General features: G+C 51.4%; 6 protein-coding genes across 6 annotated transcripts; 3 read left to right on the forward strand and 3 right to left on the reverse strand.

Annotated features, from left to right (window-relative positions):
* Nucleotides 1–971: 971 nt before the first annotated feature.
* BJY04DRAFT_207467 (terpene cyclase/mutase family protein) lies at nt 972–3,029 on the forward strand (the record flags this gene model as incomplete). Its single annotated transcript, XM_073713860.1, has 1 exon — nt 972–3,029. The coding sequence occupies one exon, from the start codon at nt 972–974 to the stop codon at nt 3,027–3,029; it is 2,058 nt and encodes a 685-aa protein (XP_073571529.1).
* A 1,844-nt stretch (nt 3,030–4,873) lies between these two features.
* On the reverse strand, nt 4,874–6,431 carry BJY04DRAFT_188673 (short chain dehydrogenase/reductase family). Its single transcript, XM_073711261.1, has 4 exons — nt 6,121–6,431; nt 5,820–6,054; nt 5,452–5,755; nt 4,874–5,405 (listed from the first exon to the last, which is right to left on the reverse strand). The coding sequence occupies exons 1-4, from the start codon at nt 6,148–6,150 to the stop codon at nt 5,186–5,188; spliced, it is 789 nt and encodes a 262-aa protein (XP_073571530.1). The 5' UTR covers nt 6,151–6,431; the 3' UTR covers nt 4,874–5,185.
* Nucleotides 6,432–6,448: 17 nt separating this feature from the next.
* On the forward strand, nt 6,449–7,861 carry BJY04DRAFT_188675 (deubiquitinase OTU2). Its single transcript, XM_073711262.1, has one exon. It carries the CDS (start codon nt 6,796–6,798, stop codon nt 7,801–7,803), a length of 1,008 nt encoding a protein of 335 aa, XP_073571531.1. The 5' UTR covers nt 6,449–6,795; the 3' UTR covers nt 7,804–7,861.
* Nucleotides 7,862–8,344: 483 nt separating this feature from the next.
* Nucleotides 8,345–12,347, reverse strand: BJY04DRAFT_57028 (putative histone acetyltransferase). Its single transcript, XM_073720655.1, has 5 exons — nt 12,239–12,347; nt 11,399–12,149; nt 11,257–11,336; nt 11,123–11,170; nt 8,345–11,058 (listed from the first exon to the last, which is right to left on the reverse strand). Exons 2-5 carry the CDS (start codon nt 11,875–11,877, stop codon nt 8,462–8,464), a joined length of 3,204 nt encoding a protein of 1,067 aa, XP_073571532.1. The 5' UTR covers nt 11,878–12,149; nt 12,239–12,347; the 3' UTR covers nt 8,345–8,461.
* A 123-nt stretch (nt 12,348–12,470) lies between these two features.
* Nucleotides 12,471–13,640, forward strand: BJY04DRAFT_188680 (NADH dehydrogenase [ubiquinone] 1 alpha subcomplex subunit 1). The gene is made up of 5 exons (XM_073711263.1): nt 12,471–12,631; nt 12,760–12,852; nt 12,912–12,915; nt 13,036–13,130; nt 13,189–13,640. The coding sequence occupies exons 1-5, from the start codon at nt 12,584–12,586 to the stop codon at nt 13,207–13,209; spliced, it is 261 nt and encodes an 86-aa protein (XP_073571533.1). The 5' UTR covers nt 12,471–12,583; the 3' UTR covers nt 13,210–13,640.
* Nucleotides 13,641–13,695: 55 nt separating this feature from the next.
* Nucleotides 13,696–15,937, reverse strand: BJY04DRAFT_227778 (putative AP-3 adaptor complex subunit mu). The gene is made up of 3 exons (XM_073718704.1): nt 15,835–15,937; nt 15,361–15,780; nt 13,696–15,301 (listed from the first exon to the last, which is right to left on the reverse strand). The coding sequence occupies exons 1-3, from the start codon at nt 15,876–15,878 to the stop codon at nt 13,837–13,839; spliced, it is 1,929 nt and encodes a 642-aa protein (XP_073571534.1). The 5' UTR covers nt 15,879–15,937; the 3' UTR covers nt 13,696–13,836.
* Between the last annotated feature and the right edge of the window lie 37 nt (nt 15,938–15,974).

Below are 15,974 nucleotides of genomic sequence, written 5' to 3' on the forward strand. Positions count from 1 at the left end.
AGTTCTCGTCTACATTATGTTTCAGAGTACTGCAGCTGCAGATATAAGCGCTACAATCCTTGGTTGAGAAGTGACCGCAATATCAGGAATGCGATCTAAAATCGACGGGACCGGACTCCGTATATAGATAGCAGGTGATACCTATCTAGAACCAGCGATTCAGCGGCTGAAAACGGAGGCCCTTCAAGTGTCTTCCTGTCTATGTTACCCCTGTTCTGGGACACCGGATATATTATCCAGCAAGTCATGGCAGCCCCCTGGCTTCTCTCTCCGGGTTACGGGTTCCCAGGTTGCACACCGGTTTTGCTAGCTATATCATGCTCCCTCGAGGACGACTAACGGACGACAGAGCGTGTAGACATCCCGGTTTGCTTGCAAGGCCAGGCCAAAAGTAGAACACAAAGGCGGAGCTAGACTGGGTAGGAGCGGTTCTTCAGGATTTGTATCAGAATCATGCTATCTTTACGGAGAACCTGCATTCATGCAATTCGCCCGACTTACCGGAATCGCTAGCTTTGTCACGTGCTCCGAACTCGTGGAAATTCGTCTTCGTCTAACCCGCTGGCCGGTGGAGAAAAAGACACAGCCATATTCGTGCGTTTCAGTGTAGCTATCCCGGTGGAGGTGTTGCTGCGCAGAATGTAGCAATGATATATGACTCCCCTGTCCACCTCCTTCCCATCATCCACATACTGAGGTGAATTGCGTGAGCGGTGGGTAGCTAGTGAGACAGGTTCCAATTCGTGTAGCAGTACCCCGGGCCCCAGCAGGGGCCTATATGTATAGATGCCGGATACGGATGATGTACACAGAGTTTCAGTTTATATTTTTTAAGTTTATGTGACGCTACTGCAACCGTCTGCTAAAGAATACTAGGCTATAGTAAGACATATTTGCAAGCGAGTGAACCATATAAGAGCGGAAAGATGCTGGCTCTTCCAAAGCAGTTCTTTAGATGGACATGTTTCACAATGATGTACGCCACAGAGTCTGCTCAGCCAAAGCTCAATGGGAATGATGCACCAACAGCCTATCTTACAGCCACCCTCCTGCCAAACGTGACTCGATCCCTACAAAAGGCAGCCGCATATTCGTATCAGGAAATCCGAGATGATGGCCACTGGTGCGCCGAAACCGAGTCCAATCCCAGCTGCACTGCGGAATACGTTCTCTTCATGCATATTCTAGGCCTGGAGCAGCGACTCGACCGCGAAGCCCTAGCTTCATGGCTCCTTTCCGAGCAGCAGGCAGATGGGTCCTGGAGTCTCGCAAAAGACTCTGAGGGCGACATCTCCATGACGACTGAAGCATACTTGGCTCTGAAGCTCCTAGGTCTATCGTCCGATCATGCTAGAATGCGACGAGCTCGCAATTTTGCGCTCTCGGTGGGCGGCGTTGCCCGTGTGCGCATGCTGACGCGCGTCTATCTAGCCATGGTTGGGTTGTTCCCTTGGAAAGCGGTGCCAGAGCTGCCTGCGGAGTTCATTCTCGCGCCTCAAAGCACACCGGTCAATATTTATCGAATGTCGTCGTGGTCTCGGGGAATGATTGTACCCTTGTTACTGGTGCGACACCATGAACCGATCTATGCCCTGCCAAACGGCGCTTCGGCATCAAATGACTACCTTGATGAGCTCTGGTGTAACCCTGCGGATAAAATGGTCACCTATAGTCCGCCAGACTGGAGCTTTGCGCGACTCTGCTTTTGGGCTGTGGACTATCTGCTGCACTTTTTTGCCTTTCTCTTGCGTGACTCCTCTCTCCGTAGCCATGCCCGGCGGGAATGTGTCCGCTGGATTTTGGACCATCAGGATGAGGAGGGGGACTGGGCAGGGATTTATCCATCCATGGCGCAGAGCGTCATGGCGTTGCGATTGGAGGGATATTCGATTTCGTCAGAGCCTGTGCAGAAAGGAATTGCCGCGGTGGAACGCCTCGCCTGGAGGGACAAGCGTGGAATGCGTATCCAGGCTAGTATCTCTCCAACCTGGGACACGGCGTTGATGACCGTCGGACTGGTCGATGCTGGCGTCTCCAGGAACTCTACCCATCTATTCAAGGCTATGAACTGGGTCAAGCATCGCCAGATTCTCAAAACCTCTGGTGACTGGCAAGTATACCGACCTGACCTCCAACCTGGCGGGTTCTGCTTCCAGTACGTCAACCGGTTCTGTCCAGACCTTGACGACACAGCGGCTGTCATCATCGCAATTCTGAAACAAGATCCTTCAGCAGTCTCGTCGGTTTCTGTCCTCCGGGCCACCGAATTCTTGCTCGGCCTTCAAAGCAGCAACGGAGGCTGGGGCGCCTACGAAGTTGATAACAACAGCCTGTTCATGAACAAAATTCCTTTCAGTGATATGGACTGCCTTTCTGACCCACCCACCGCCGATGTCACCGGTCGTGCCATAGAGGCGTTTGGCCTAGTATTGGAGTCCTGCCGCCCGGGCAACAGCCTATCTGCTTCCATTGTCGGGCGAATTCACTACGCAGTAGCCCGCGCAACGGTTTTCCTCAGAAATTGCCAGGAGCCAACTGGCGCATGGTACGGTCGATGGGGTGTCAACTACGTTTACGGGACAAGCAATGTGCTATGCGGCCTGCAGCGGTTCGCAGGGAAGGACAAGGAATGCACCCACATCCAAACAATGGTGCCCCGAGCCCTTACCTGGTTGAGATCCGTTCAAAATTCCGACGGGGGCTGGGGCGAGTCCCTTCAATCCTACCGCGATAGCAAATATGCTGGTGTTGGGCCATCCACAGCCTCTCAGACAGCCTGGGGCTTGATGGGCTTGCTGGCTTTTCTCCCTCCTACGGATCCTGCCATCCTCCGGGGTATTAGATATCTGCTTGAAACACAGACTGTGGGATCAGGAAGTGGCGCCTCGTGGCCAGAGCATCTGTTCACGGGCGTTGGATTTCCGAATTGGTTTTATATGAAGTATAACTTCTATCCGCATTATTTTCCTCTTATGGCGTTGGGCCGCTGGGCCAGGGCGATGGGGTCGCAGCAGCTTGAAGGCTACTGACCTGAACTCAGTTTTTGGCTCTATTTCTGTTCAATCTTCACCAACTGCTTGGGAGAGTCTGTATCTAACTAGTGACTACTTGCGTTCATATCATTCATATTACTACCTGTTATTCCTCTGTAGCCAGCGGAATGATATACAGACAATTCAACCAATCTCAAGGGCATACCCCGAGTCTCCACCGCAGAAGCCCTGCGCCAGCAACAAGACATCCAGCCAGAGCCCGCAAATCCAGATCGCTGAGAAACAGCGAGTTCATGTCATTCATACCAGTCACAGTGGCCTCCCATGTCCTCCCCAGATACCGAGGCGTCGTCACGGTGAACCACAACGCCACCCAGATAAATCCGACTACTCTATGCCATACCGGAGTCGCGTCCAACTCGCCATTCCCCTTTGACCTTATCCCAGCAGCCCACGTCACCGCCCATCGCCAGAACGCCTGCACCCCATCCTCAATCATAATCCCACCCACAAACCCACAGAAAAACCTCATTGCCCCAGACTGTCTCCAATCTATCCCCGACCCCATGTCACAGAGCAGATGCAACGCCCCTGAAATCCCAAAAACACACAGCATATGCGCATATCGCCTCACGAGACCCGGTTTGTACAGCCCCAGCACATCTTCGGTGATGACCGTTGCAGCCGCGCAAAACGGCCATCGAAAGCACTGGTGCCAGAATACGCCCCAGAACCTGCGCAGCGTGTAGGCGTCAAATATGCTGTTGAAGAGGGGCGGCCAGTCGGACATTGTGGAGGAGTCTATGGAGACGGCTATGATGCTGGCGAGACGGTAGTTGATGTCGCCGATTAGGCGGGCGAGGAGGAACCACAGGAGAAGACTTATGGTTGCTTGAGCAGCCAAGTCTCGTAGTGTCTCAGGGTACGATTGTAGTAGGCTTATGAGCGTGGTTGAAGAGTGTTGTTGGCAGAAAGCGAATAGGTATGCTAGCAGGATAATTTGCCAGAGTGCGATTGCCGCTTGTCGTGTGATGAAGAATGTCCGTGTTATAGGTCTTGTCTGGTAGATTGGTGGCCACGGGGGTGTGTTTTTTGCTTGCCATCTTGTATGGAGGCCTCTTGTGCTTGTCAATAGGTAGGACACGCCCCATAGGTCTCTGATAAGGCTCTTTGATGGTGTTGTTGACTGTCCATATTGTAAAGCATGAGGGTCGATTTTTGTGATGACTAGGAGGTTCAGTTGATGGATCGTTAAAACAAAGCAGTCGAATATGGAGACACGAAACCATGAACTTAATTCCGGGGAGGTTAGCAAGAGTCCAAGTTGCAGGCAGCTTAGTGCAGTGATTGAGACGGCGCAAAGGCCTCGTAGAGGCGAGACTCTGCTGGTGCATGCGAGTGTCAAAGCAGAGAGCAGAAAGCGTAAAAGGAAGAACACAACCGGTAGCGCCCATTCACCAACGCTGGAATCAAACATAATCATGCAATAATTCAGATTGATGAAGGTAAACTTTGATCTCCACGAGATACATCGCCGTTTTATCGAAAGGCAGACTACGAAGCCGAACATACCACACCCCGATGCTACCTACATTGTCGATTATGCAGGGGGAAGAGCTTCTAGGCCGTAGCTTCACAGGAGGAATGTCGAGATTAGAATGCTCAGCAGTCTGTTTAATGTGACTACGGATCACTTTTCCGATGGCCATTCATCCAATCCCATATGTGTGCCCCAGCCATCGCATTCTTCAACGAAACCAGCTGGCCTGCATTGCAACTGATGCGAATGCAGTAGGCATTTAGGTCAGTTGCTTTCCTTCATACCTTTCATATTTGATCCTAATTTGGCAATAGATTTTCAACACTATGTGCTGCTTTGAGTTCTAATATAGAGTAGGTTTCGAAAGCAATTATAACGACAAATAAGAAGAAAGCAAATATAGGGCGGGGTGCTGCAGTGGTATGTCCGATGCTCTACAGCAATCGATTGAGCAGTGAGCAGTATACCAAGTAGGATCTATCGTAAGCACTCAGCCGGTTTCTTTTCTGGTACAAGCTACATGCCGGTCTGTCTTTCCCTAAGAGACACATAGGCGGTGATATAACGTTATACGTCCTGATGCAGTTGTCCAGCAACTCTAAGACCATTGCAATCCTACAATGCTATACATCGTACTCAGACGAGAATCGTACTATAGCTTTGAAGCAACAACACTTCCACCATCCACCGTGATAGTCGCGCCATTCACATAAGCGCCAGCACGACTACTCAAGAACAAACAAGCGCCAGCAACGTCCTCGGGGGACCCGATGCGGCCCAATGGAACGCCAGATTCGATCTGTTCTCGATATGATTCCAGAGTAGCAGCCATCATCTTACTTTCGAAAGGACCGCAGGCGAGCGTGTTTGATCTATGCACGTTAGCGTTATCTTCAACACTTGGAATCGTTCACGTACGTAATGTTTCTCTTTCCAAGATGGCTTGCGAGAACCCGGCTTAGGTGGTGCAGACCGGCCTTGCTAGCGCTGTACGCGAATGTCTCGAGCGCTGGTACCCTCAGCCCATCGACACTGCCAATGTTTATGATCCGAGCGGGGTTGTTGGTTTCCGCGGCCTTCTCCAGCAACGGTGTGACGAGCTTCGTGAGGTCAAAAACGCGGTGGAGGTTGAGCGTAAGGACCCTGGTCCACGCAGCGGATGGATATTCATCATAAGGAGCGCCCCAGTTGGAACCGGAGTTGTTCACGAGGACGTGGAGTTCTAAGCAACGAGAGCAACAATTAGCCTCTGCGCAATGAATACAAAGTTTAGGCAAAGCACTTACTGCTCTCACGCTTCGCCAACTCCTCAGCAAGCTTCTTGATATCCTCCTCTTTATAGAAGTCTGCCGGGATGGCGTGCGCCTTGCCCTTGCCGAGCGCATTGAGCTCACTTACGGCCTTGTCGCAGGCTTTCGCATCCCGCGATGAGATATATACGGTTGCTCCGTTCGACACATATCCCTCAGAGATCATGCGCCCGATACCTTTGGCTCCGCCGGTGACCAGCACCACTTTGCCCTGCGTGTTTTGTTAGCGATGTTGCACGGCGGTCAGCGAGCATATGCCGCGGAGATGGGTCGGCACCTTGACGTCGAATAAGCTCTGGAGATCCATGGTAGATAGATATTTCACGTGAAAGAGGGAGTAAGAGAGAAACTGTAGCAGGATGCGTTCAGTGAAATAGTGAATATGCCAGGTTATATACAATGCTACGTTCTCCTGTCGCCCCCAGACTGGGACAACCGAGAGCAGGCCGGGGCAGAAAGATACCGAGGCTCAGAATCACCGGGACAACGTTGTTCCCTGATGACGGGCGAATGCCGATTCCTTGTTCCACACCAATCAACGATCTGCTAGACATATTCGACTTTTGGAAGTCAGGCATGAATGTCGCAAGTTCTGCCTCTGTTATCAGAGTTTCAGGTGAAGGGTGTGTCAAATGTGGTGCAGCAATGGCACCACCAAGAGCTATGCCCCAGATGATCATCGGAGAGAGTGCGCTAGTCCCGATTTGGATTTGAGATTTCGTGGGGCAGAAGTTTATGATTCCAGACAGTGCCTTACCTTGAGAGCTGCAACTTGGCTCTTGATACATTAGTCTCTAAACAGCCTCCTAGTAGCGTGCCATTGTCTTTACTCTCTATCTCTCAAGCATCAATTTGATGGTCGCTACGGCTCCGCAGAGCATCCCTTCTCCGAATCCATACCTATACCCCGCCATCCCGATATACAACTGCAGCTACAGCTTAACGAACTACAATGGAGGACCTCCTCTCCCGCCACCGCAAAGAACAGAAAGACCTACAAGCCAAGATCACCCAGAAGAAGAAAGCCGCCACGAAGAAGACCCGGCGCGGCGTCAACGACGAATGCGACAGGCTCCAACGAGACCTCACAGAACGACAGCAGACCGAGATCGCCGAACTAAACGGCGAACCAACAGCCGAGACCGAACTTCCTGTTGACGAGCTCGAAGACCTCACAGTGAACGACAACGGCGTCCCACTCACAAATGGAGATTCAAAGGATCTAGATGGAAACACACAAGATGGCACATCCCCAATGACAGATTCAAGCTCCACATCATCTGCGCCAGTCCCTAGCTCAGGCACGAAGGGAAAGAAACCAAACCGACAAAAAGCGCGCCTTGCACGACGCGCAGCAGAGCAAGCAGCTCAAGCCCAACAAGCAGAAGAAGAGGCCTCAAAGCAAACAAATCACCGCGGAAACGAAAAGGAGGCCATGGACGCGGTCTTCAAGAAACTCAAGCTCAATGAGATCGACATCACGCCGGACGGACACTGTCTATTCTCCGCTGTCGCAACACAACTCGATGAGCTGGGTCTGGGTCTCCAGCCGGACCCCACGCGAATCATCCTTCAGCCTGCGACGCAGTCTCGGGTGGACTGTGTGGGTGTGCCCCAGCATGATGGGTATAGAGCTGTTCGAGCGGTGACGGCGGACTTTATCACGGCACACAGAGATGATTTCGAGGCGTTTATGGAGAAGGACTTTGTGAAGTACACGAAGGACATTCGGGATACTGCGGAGTGGGGAGGGCAGCTAGAGCTCCAGGCCATTGCGAGGGCGTATGGTGTTGATATTAATGTCATACAGGGAGATGGGAGGATTGAGAAGATTGAGGCTGGGGACGCAGAGGGAGCTATTGAAGAGGAGGAACGGAGACGAAGAGTCATTTGGCTGGCTTACTATAGGCACACCTATGGGCTTGGAGAGCACTATAACGCCTTGACGGCGAAAGCTTAGTGGGATAATCAGATACACTATTAATTTCTATGATGTCTGGACATCATGTCAGAATGTACAATGGATCTACTTCTTGGTCTTAGTTCTATTGAAAAATGTCCTGGTAACAGACCAAATGAAGGAAGACCCGCATACTCGATATATATATGTTTGTTTTCAAATCCATTCTATCACTCTGTCTGTGTGCCGTACAACACAAGAACACTAATAAAGGCAAGAGCACCTAAATCATAGTTTACAAGGACAGTGTGTATTCAAAAGACCATATCATTGAATTTCTCTGGGTGTGCTAATCCAACACTACACGTTTCACTGTACTCGTACCTAAACGAGAGCCGCTCTATAACTAGCCGACCCATAGAAACAGATTCTCTCTCGAAGATCCTCCTAAGCTGAATGTCAAAGAGGACCTGAGAAGGGCACATTGTGAAAAATCCCGGCTCAGGAAGAATAAATCAGAAATTAAGAAAAAAAGACCATCAAAAACTCCAGATCCTGCCCACTCCTTGCTTGACACACGAGAGACGAGAAGAAAAACAACAATAAAGATAAGAATAAAGCAAGGAGGATATTAGAAGCTCAGAAAAAACGCCCGTCAATGCCAGAAATCGTACTCTTAACATCCATCATGACCTGTTTCCGATAGTAAGGTAAGGTATCATGGGTCCTCCATGTCGATATCGCCCTCGGCGTCCGCTTCGCTTCCATCGATATCGGCTGCATCCTCGCTAACAGCGACCCCATCTTCCTCCGCGGGTATAAGCATTTCAATCTTTTCTACCACGGATTTTCGACTTGCGGACCGGGTGAGTTTAGCTGTGCTACCAGTATCCTTGCCTTTCGACGGCGTTGCAGGGCCTTGCTGCTGTGATATTGGTTCTGAGTCGGCGACACCATTCGTCTTTGGCGATACTTGATCAGTAGTTGGATCCCCTGGAGGTTTGGTTCCCGCTTCGTGCGCGCCATCAGCAAGAAGCACAGTGCCCTTGCCACCAACGGCGCCTGCCTCTTCAGATAGCTCGAGCTGGTCAGCTTCTAATCCATTAGTTGCCACACTTGCCGAGTCTATTGAAGGAGAATCAAAGAGCTTTGCACTCCGACCTCTTCTGACACTAGACTCGTTCGCTGAGGGAGTCAGGTTTGCCATAGATGCCGCTTTCCGGGGTGTATTGCGACCGCTTGTGCGAGTGGTAGTCGGAGTTGTGACTTTGTGCTGGAAGGATTTGCTCCCGAAAGGACGTCCAGAGCGCTTCTTGGAGACCGGGGCTTGAACAGGGGGAAAGATTTCGAATCGCCAAGCAGGAACCTTACTCGCAGCTTCCACATCCGTCTCTGCACTATCGGTTGCTGTCGCGTCTATCGACGCTTGATGGCGGACACCATTGGCATTTGACAAAAGCTCTGTAGAAGGTGGCCCTGCGGGCTCAAGTGGTAATCCCTCTGCGGCGTTGCTCGTCCCATTAGTTAGTGGCGGACTAGGGGGCTTGGAGGCCTCAAGCTGTTTGGGAGCTTTCGAGGCCTCCTTTTCTTCTTCATCTTCTTCGTCCTCGAGTCCTTCGCGGGGAGCAACGGTATGGATGGGAGCTCGGTCGAACTGCGATTGGTTACTCCGACCCATGATATACGGTGTCCAGACAAGTGCGTCTGGGTTGAGCACCACATAACCTTTGCTCTCCCAGCCTCGAATGCATTCCTCAAAATAGCTATAATCAAGGCGCAAAGCGTATGTTTTTGTCACGGGATCCCGGACTAAGGCACGTAACGCCTCCAGTCCAGAAACCACGTCGTCCGCAGTCATGCCAGTTCGCTCCGAGAGGTCTGCAATGCTAACGGGAGTCTTTTGATCTCGAAGATGGTATGATAAAATAAGTCGCCAGTAGTTTCGATATGAGACCAAGCCCATATCAGAGAGAGGCTTCTCAGGTGAGCCGGTCTTGCCTTCAATGCGCGTAAGAAGGTAGGAAAAGTCGATGAGGAGGTTACCATACCCTTTCCGTTGGTGTATGGGTAGCGTGAGGATACATGAAACGTTGTTCGCTGAACTAGGCCGTTTTTCTTTGCTGAAGTAACCAACAAAATGACACCCCAGGTCATCAAACTCAGTCATAACATAGAAGAGGAAGGGTTCGACATCGTAATAAAGGGTCTTGGAGCCCAAGAAAAGTTTGGCGAGTAAGCACAGATTCTGACAATAAACTGGGTTTTTCCGCCCATCAACTTCGAAGATAGAGATCGAGCCTTCGCGGTAAATTTCGTCACCAGGTGGATGCTTCGCTGGGCATTTAAGTTTGTGACGCCACGCGACGTAGTCGGAATTCATGTACTTCAAGCAGAACTCGCAGATGTACAAAACTCGATTCCGACTGTACTCCTCGGGATATGGCGCGGCATACCAGGTCTCGATTTCAAAGCCGCCGAAGTTGATGTACTTTATCCTGGACGGAGGTCCCGAGACTTTCTGCGAAGCATGCGGAGCCGTCTCCGCACCGGCTTCAGCTTCGATTAACCGTTTTTGCCATGCTTCTTCTGCTTTCTGTCGGGCGGCTTCAAAGCGTTCGCGGTCAGCATGTGTGGGTAATGTTTTAGAGGTATCAGCATCTGTGTCTGTGAGAATCCCGCCATAAGGTTTGGATTTTGAGGATTCCTCTAGCTCGCGATCACTAAAGGAATAAAGAGAGGGGAAATAGGAGGCGGGTGTTATTGGTGCGAAATGTGCCTGCGGTTCTTGCGCCGCTGGTGGTTTTGGCACCTTGCGATTTCTGATCGAAGACCGACTGCGTGAATTCAGGATTTTCGTTAGTTTACTTTCTGGCAGTCGGAAAGCCACGATGAGTTTCCCAAATTGTCTCAGTATTATGCGGCAAGTTTCTGGCTCGTCTTTGCGTGTGCGCCGAGAACGGGTCCGAACAGGGGATAACTCGTCGCCGTCCTCTTGAATTAGCTCTTGAGACTGAACTCGTTCGACTCGAGTGGGCGATTGCCTCAGCCGCTTCCGAAGAACTGGGGTGTGGTCTTCTGCATCAGCAGATTGCGTTTTTCGCTTTCTGAGAGATCGCGAACTGTTGAGTAGCTCATCGTCGACAGTCACAGTATTGAAGATAGAATGGAAATTTGAGCCGTCGCCTCCACTGTGAGCCGGCAAGAGCTCCTTGCTCATATTTTTGGGGCCAAGCTTTCGCCGTGGAGAAACACCATCCTTGGAGCTGGGCTCTAGATTCTCATGATGACAAGTGGGACATCTCCAGGAACCGGCATCTAAGTCAAAGTTAAATGGGATTTCCAGAAATGAATATAGCAGTATAATATTTTCTAGACTTACCTTCTGCATCGCTGAGCGCATTATTTTCGCGGGCACATTGCCGATGAGCTGTCGGGTTGCCGAGTCAGTAAGAACGGCTAAAATCCGGGGTGTTGGCTAGCCCTATATCTTGATAGGGCCGCAAATCAACGTACAGTGATCGCCGCAAACAGCACAACTCAAATACTCCTCAAACTCCTCGCTTGGGTCATGATCTTCATCTTGGTTGCAAAATCTATTCCCACTTTGTCAGCTCCGAGTTCGCAAAATTTCTCGACTCGGAAACGTGGGACTTACAGGCAATTCCCACGGACCGTCCCATTATCTGCTTCGACCTCCGCGCGGCCATTGCTCTCCGCTTCCCATTCGTCGTCTGAGTTGTGACTGCTAGAGGAACTGGATCTTTCCCGATCACTATCTTCCTGCTCCTGGAACTCCGGGTCTTCATCCGCATCCGCATCATCTTCGTTATTTGGCGATGCAGCGCCCTCTGGAATTTTGACAGCTCCAACTGGCTCGGCCTCATCAACCTCGCCATTCGGAAGCACGTCCGGATCTTCCTCTCCCTCAGCATCTAGATCCTCATCTAGGGCGGCATCTCTTGTTTCCGCGGCAACTTCACCCGAGTATGCGCGATGTACCGCGTCCTGCAGCTGCTGATCCATCTGATACAAGTCGGTCTCCTCTCCCTCGGCGTCTAGATCACTATCCACAATGTTCTCTGCCGGAAGTTTCAACTCGGAATTGTCGGCAGCCGGCGCCACGGTTGCCGGCATTGTGTATGTCACCGCAGTCGCCAGCTTGGACAGCCTCTAGCTCCTTCAATAGCTTAATATCGGTTGATTTCGGCCCCAGGACAGTAAAAGGTGGCAAGCCCGAAAGTTTCGACTGTTATCGCTTCGTTGTCAATCATCGGGAGCCGCACGAAATAATGGGCATCGGAAACATGAACAAATAACCCTGGACCCGCAGTCTCCGATACTCGTAGATATGGCGACCGGCAGTTACGCGAATTAATGAGCAATAAGCCTTCCTAGTCAATGCGCAACTGCCACAATAACCATCAGTAAATGCCCAGTCTCAAGAAGGTTCCAACAATGAAAGAGTAACGCGTTGCAACAGTCGTAGAAACCTTACCTTTGAGACAAGCAGTCCAACCACTCCAGAGAGACCACAAATAGACGCGTAAACTCACAGCGCAGCACTTGCCTGAGAGGCTTTCATTCAATATTCAAAGCGCTCGGCGACGGCGACACTCGCCCCCTTCTCCTGTCTGTGAGGTTGAATGGGGAGGCTGCTGACTCAGCCATCTGGACCGCCCGGCGCGTACGCTAAGCTGTTTCGGGTATTCCGCCAGACCTCGAGCAGACGAGAAACGACGGCGGCGTATTGCTCCGGTTTAAAGCGTCACTGCGACATTCACTGTATTGATCAATTGACCATTCGTATACTTCGCCTTTTGTCCGCCTCTCACAGTTCAAGATGGGTGTTCCATTCGAAGCCCTCTTGCCTTATGGCATTGTCGTCGTCGTACGTCCCCCCGCCGACCGTGCATCATGAACGAGCACCAAGCAGGAGCTATCTGAGGCCACTGGCTCTCTCATATCTTGCTGACAGCTCTGGACCGCTCTTCCGATGAGCAATACTAATGGCACTAGATGTTCGGCGTGACCGGAGTTGGTCTCTCAGTCGTCAAGACCTTCGCAAATGACGGAAAGAAGGCCCGCTGGAATCGGGATCTGTGGGATAGAGTAAGTACCTCATGATACTGCGACAAGATTGCTAGGCTGGCGACCTTATGTCAAGATACCAAATTGGCTAATAACTCTGTAGCAAAGTACGTGACTTTTGCACTCCAATTCAGCCGCCATTCGTCCACCTCAGTCCGCAACTACTACGCTCACACCACAATAACTGACTGTACCCGATTACAGTGATGGAAAGAGACCTACGGCTCACAGGCTCAATGCGAGGCCAGTCAACAAACCCAGAAGCCCCCAAGGGCTTTGAGCTCAACAATCCATGGAAGGTCAGTCATCCGCCGCTTCTATTACCCTGGCTGGAATGCCATCTGACGCCTGCCATAGACCGAGAAGCGCATCTACTAGACTTGAGTCTATTATGTCTTCCTCGTTTCTCTAGCAACACCACCCCAGAGCATTACTTCTCCGACACCCCAAGCCACCGTCAGCGGGTTCTACCTGAGCTGGAGCCGGTACTTTGAATGACTATGCTTGTTATTTGTGATCCGTCGATATCCCGAAATCCGGCTTGGGCAGACTGTCCTATGAATACCTACGTCTTGCGAAGGGAATCATCTATAGAATCTGTTTGTATCATACGATCAATATCAATGACGTCTTTTGAGTTGCTTATCCACCTTGGTAGCCATACAAGGCGACGCACTACTGCCATTCTATCTAAGTCATGGAGCTCGGCACCGCTAAGCTAGCAAAATCAATAAATAAAAGCTGGGACGTAGTCTCTGTCCCGACATAGGATACTTCCCGAGATAGGATACTTCCCGAGATAGGATACTCATAGAGCTGTCATGCAAGTTCATTCATATCGTCCACATCATGCAAAGAATACATCCATCCAAATGCGTTTCCTGTCCACTCTATATGGAGATCTTACAACCAAGCAAAAGAAGACGAAGTCGCCATCAGATTCAGCACACATAGTCAACCGAATTGAAGTCAAGGTCGCGCCGAGATAAAACCATACCATGTCGATTAGCACCTTCTTTCTATCCCTTTTCGGCTAACACATATATATTTGACTCCCTTATATGGTTTCACGCTTTCACCAAGGCCACGGCTTCGGCGCGGGTCGATGTTCAGGCTGTCGACTTTTAATCCGGACGGGAGCCAGCCTCGTACGGAGAACGACACTGATGCGGAGTTCGGCATGAGGTTTGCGTTGATTTGGGTTCGGGTTTTGCGCGATGCGGTATGGAATATTGAGAAGGGGGAGTCCGGACGCGGCGGGGCTGGGGATGTCGATTGCTTTTGTTTCGTGGGTGGCGGTGTTAATGAGGGAGTTTGTGGATGTGATGGCGGTTGAGATGGTGAGGGTTGCGGCGCTTCGTCAGAAATCAGGTCTGAGGGAGGAAGAGTGCTGTCGTCGTGATTGGCGTCGGCGTCCGGTGTAGATATAGAAGCGCCACGGCGGGACGATGCTAACTTCTTCACTTTCTTCACCTTCTTCTTTTTCTTTTTAGGTTTCGCTTTCAATAAGTCCGGTTCGGGGTTTTGTTGGTAAGATACAGCCGCCGAGTCGTCGTAGTAACCTTGTAATAAAGTAGCTTCTGCTTCGGCCTCAGCATCCTCTGCATCTTCGTCATCAAGGCCACCTGTGGGGTGACCGATGGTTGTGCAACGCAGGGTAGCTGTGCCGGATACAGTGCCTGCGTCTTTTGTAGGGACTCTCCATTCCAGCACGCCACGGGCGGCGTGGAAAACCGCCTCTCCGCGGCTGGCTTTCATATCGGTAATGTTCCGTACTGACTGGGGGATAGGGACAGTCACCACGACATCCTCTAGCACAGGCCCAGAATTTCCGCCGCTGTTGCCACCGAGAAAAGATGGCGTTGAGCTGCCCGACCCCCCTCGACCAATCCCAGGTCGATTTGCGGACGGATGGCCTGGAAAGTCTGTATTAAGGGTCAATCGAACTTCAAAGTCCGCACCGACAGGCCCGAGAGATTTCCGAATGTCGACAATGGTGGGGAGAAACAGCTTCTCCATATGACTTGGAGGTTGATCTAGACTGGGGTCGAGCGGGAGTAGGTCAACCTCATATCCTGCGAGAATGAATCGCCCATCCGGGGGAACGAAACTCAGTTCACCTGGCCGTTCTCGCCATTTTGCTAGTCGAACACATGGGTGGAATACGGGTAGCTCCATCTTTCGAGCGATGACATGCTGCCCACCGGCCGCTGTGAGGGAAAGTAGTAGATCCGGTACACCGGATACTTTGGCCGTGAAAGCAATCGTCCCGGATACCAAGGCAGACAGTAGACGCCCTGATGGTGCCATTGTGACCGTGAGGGACTCCACAATATCCACGTATAGCTCGTTCGATGTGTGTCGGACACCAGGTCGTCTCCATGGAATCGCCGGCCCTTGGGATGGGTTGGTAGACGTTAATGGCTGTCTCTTTAACCCCGACGATTGTCCCAGAATCGGCGTTGATGATCTTTCACATACCCATCTTATTAGTACCGAGTAAGCCCAGTAAATGTATAGAGTCCTTACCCAGGCAAGCCGACGTTCCCCAAGAGCTTCCCCATCCAACCCGGCATCTCCACCACCTCCTGCAACGCATTCAGCTCGGTGTTGCAGACGATGCCAGCATCGCACATTTCATGAAGTAATTGAGCCACAACATCATAGTTCGCTTGTACTTTGCTTGAGAGTAGTGGTGCGCCAACGAACTCCTCAAGGATGTCGACAACGCGATGCAGAAACTCGAGGGCAAGGAGGGGCTCGGTATCGGATTCGGAGAGGGCTAGGATGTGTAAATTCGACTCGACGATGGAAAATACCGTTACCGGCGGCGAGACGTTCGGAAAGTAGATTAGTGATGGGCGCGGGGCAGGGTGAGCGAAATAGAGGGGTCGTATAGACGCCGCGGAGGGCGGACGAGAGCGATAGACCTGCTCAACGAGAGGTTGGCTGGAGAAGCGGCGCTGTTAGCATGGTACAGCTAGTATGGGGGAGATAGCCCACTTTTGCTCATCGTATATGTAGAGCGCATCGATCTCGCCGCTCATTGTGCTGACGACTCTCCAGCTTGGACCTCAAAGGTTTAGATAATCCCAATTGTACTCCGAGGGATCGCCTGATGGAACATCGTCAAGCTGATCAAA

This window comes from Aspergillus karnatakaensis (assembly GCF_047715665.1).
Source record: "Aspergillus karnatakaensis strain CBS 102800 unplaced genomic scaffold BJY04scaffold_23, whole genome shotgun sequence".
In the NCBI taxonomy this organism is placed as follows: Eukaryota; Fungi; Ascomycota; class Eurotiomycetes; order Eurotiales; family Aspergillaceae; genus Aspergillus; species Aspergillus karnatakaensis.

Bases quoted from the DNA above. Each gene is read 5' to 3' on its own strand.
- BJY04DRAFT_188673 (XM_073711261.1), bottom strand. From the start codon at position 6,150: ATGGATCTCCAGAGCTTATTCGACGTCAAG. The intron at 6,055-6,120 runs GTGCCGACCCAT...CAAAACACGCAG, and splicing joins AGAGCTTATTCGACGTCAAG to GGCAAAGTGGTGCTGGTCAC. The intron at 5,756-5,819 runs GTAAGTGCTTTG...CTCGTTGCTTAG, and splicing joins GTTGGCGAAGCGTGAGAGCA to AACTCCACGTCCTCGTGAAC.
- BJY04DRAFT_188675 (XM_073711262.1), top strand. From the start codon at position 6,796: ATGGAGGACCTCCTCTCCCGCCACCGCAAAGAACAGAAAGACCTACAA.
- BJY04DRAFT_57028 (XM_073720655.1), bottom strand. From the start codon at position 11,877: ATGCCGGCAACCGTGGCGCCGGCTGCCGACAATTCCGAGTTGAAACTT. The intron at 11,337-11,398 runs GTAAGTCCCACG...AAGTGGGAATAG, and splicing joins ACGGTCCGTGGGAATTGCCT to ATTTTGCAACCAAGATGAAG. The intron at 11,059-11,122 runs GTAAGTCTAGAA...ACTTTGACTTAG, and splicing joins TGCGCTCAGCGATGCAGAAG to ATGCCGGTTCCTGGAGATGT.
- BJY04DRAFT_188680 (XM_073711263.1), top strand. From the start codon at position 12,584: ATGGGTGTTCCATTCGAAGCCCTCTTGCCTTATGGCATTGTCGTCGTC. The intron at 12,632-12,759 runs GTACGTCCCCCC...TAATGGCACTAG, and splicing joins CTTATGGCATTGTCGTCGTC to ATGTTCGGCGTGACCGGAGT. The intron at 13,131-13,188 runs GTCAGTCATCCG...CGCCTGCCATAG, and splicing joins AGCTCAACAATCCATGGAAG to ACCGAGAAGCGCATCTACTA.
- BJY04DRAFT_227778 (XM_073718704.1), bottom strand. From the start codon at position 15,878: ATGAGCGGCGAGATCGATGCGCTCTACATATACGATGAGCAAAA. The intron at 15,781-15,834 runs GTGGGCTATCTC...CCGCTTCTCCAG, and splicing joins TACATATACGATGAGCAAAA to CCAACCTCTCGTTGAGCAGG. The intron at 15,302-15,360 runs GTAAGGACTCTA...GGTATGTGAAAG, and splicing joins GGGAACGTCGGCTTGCCTGG to ATCATCAACGCCGATTCTGG.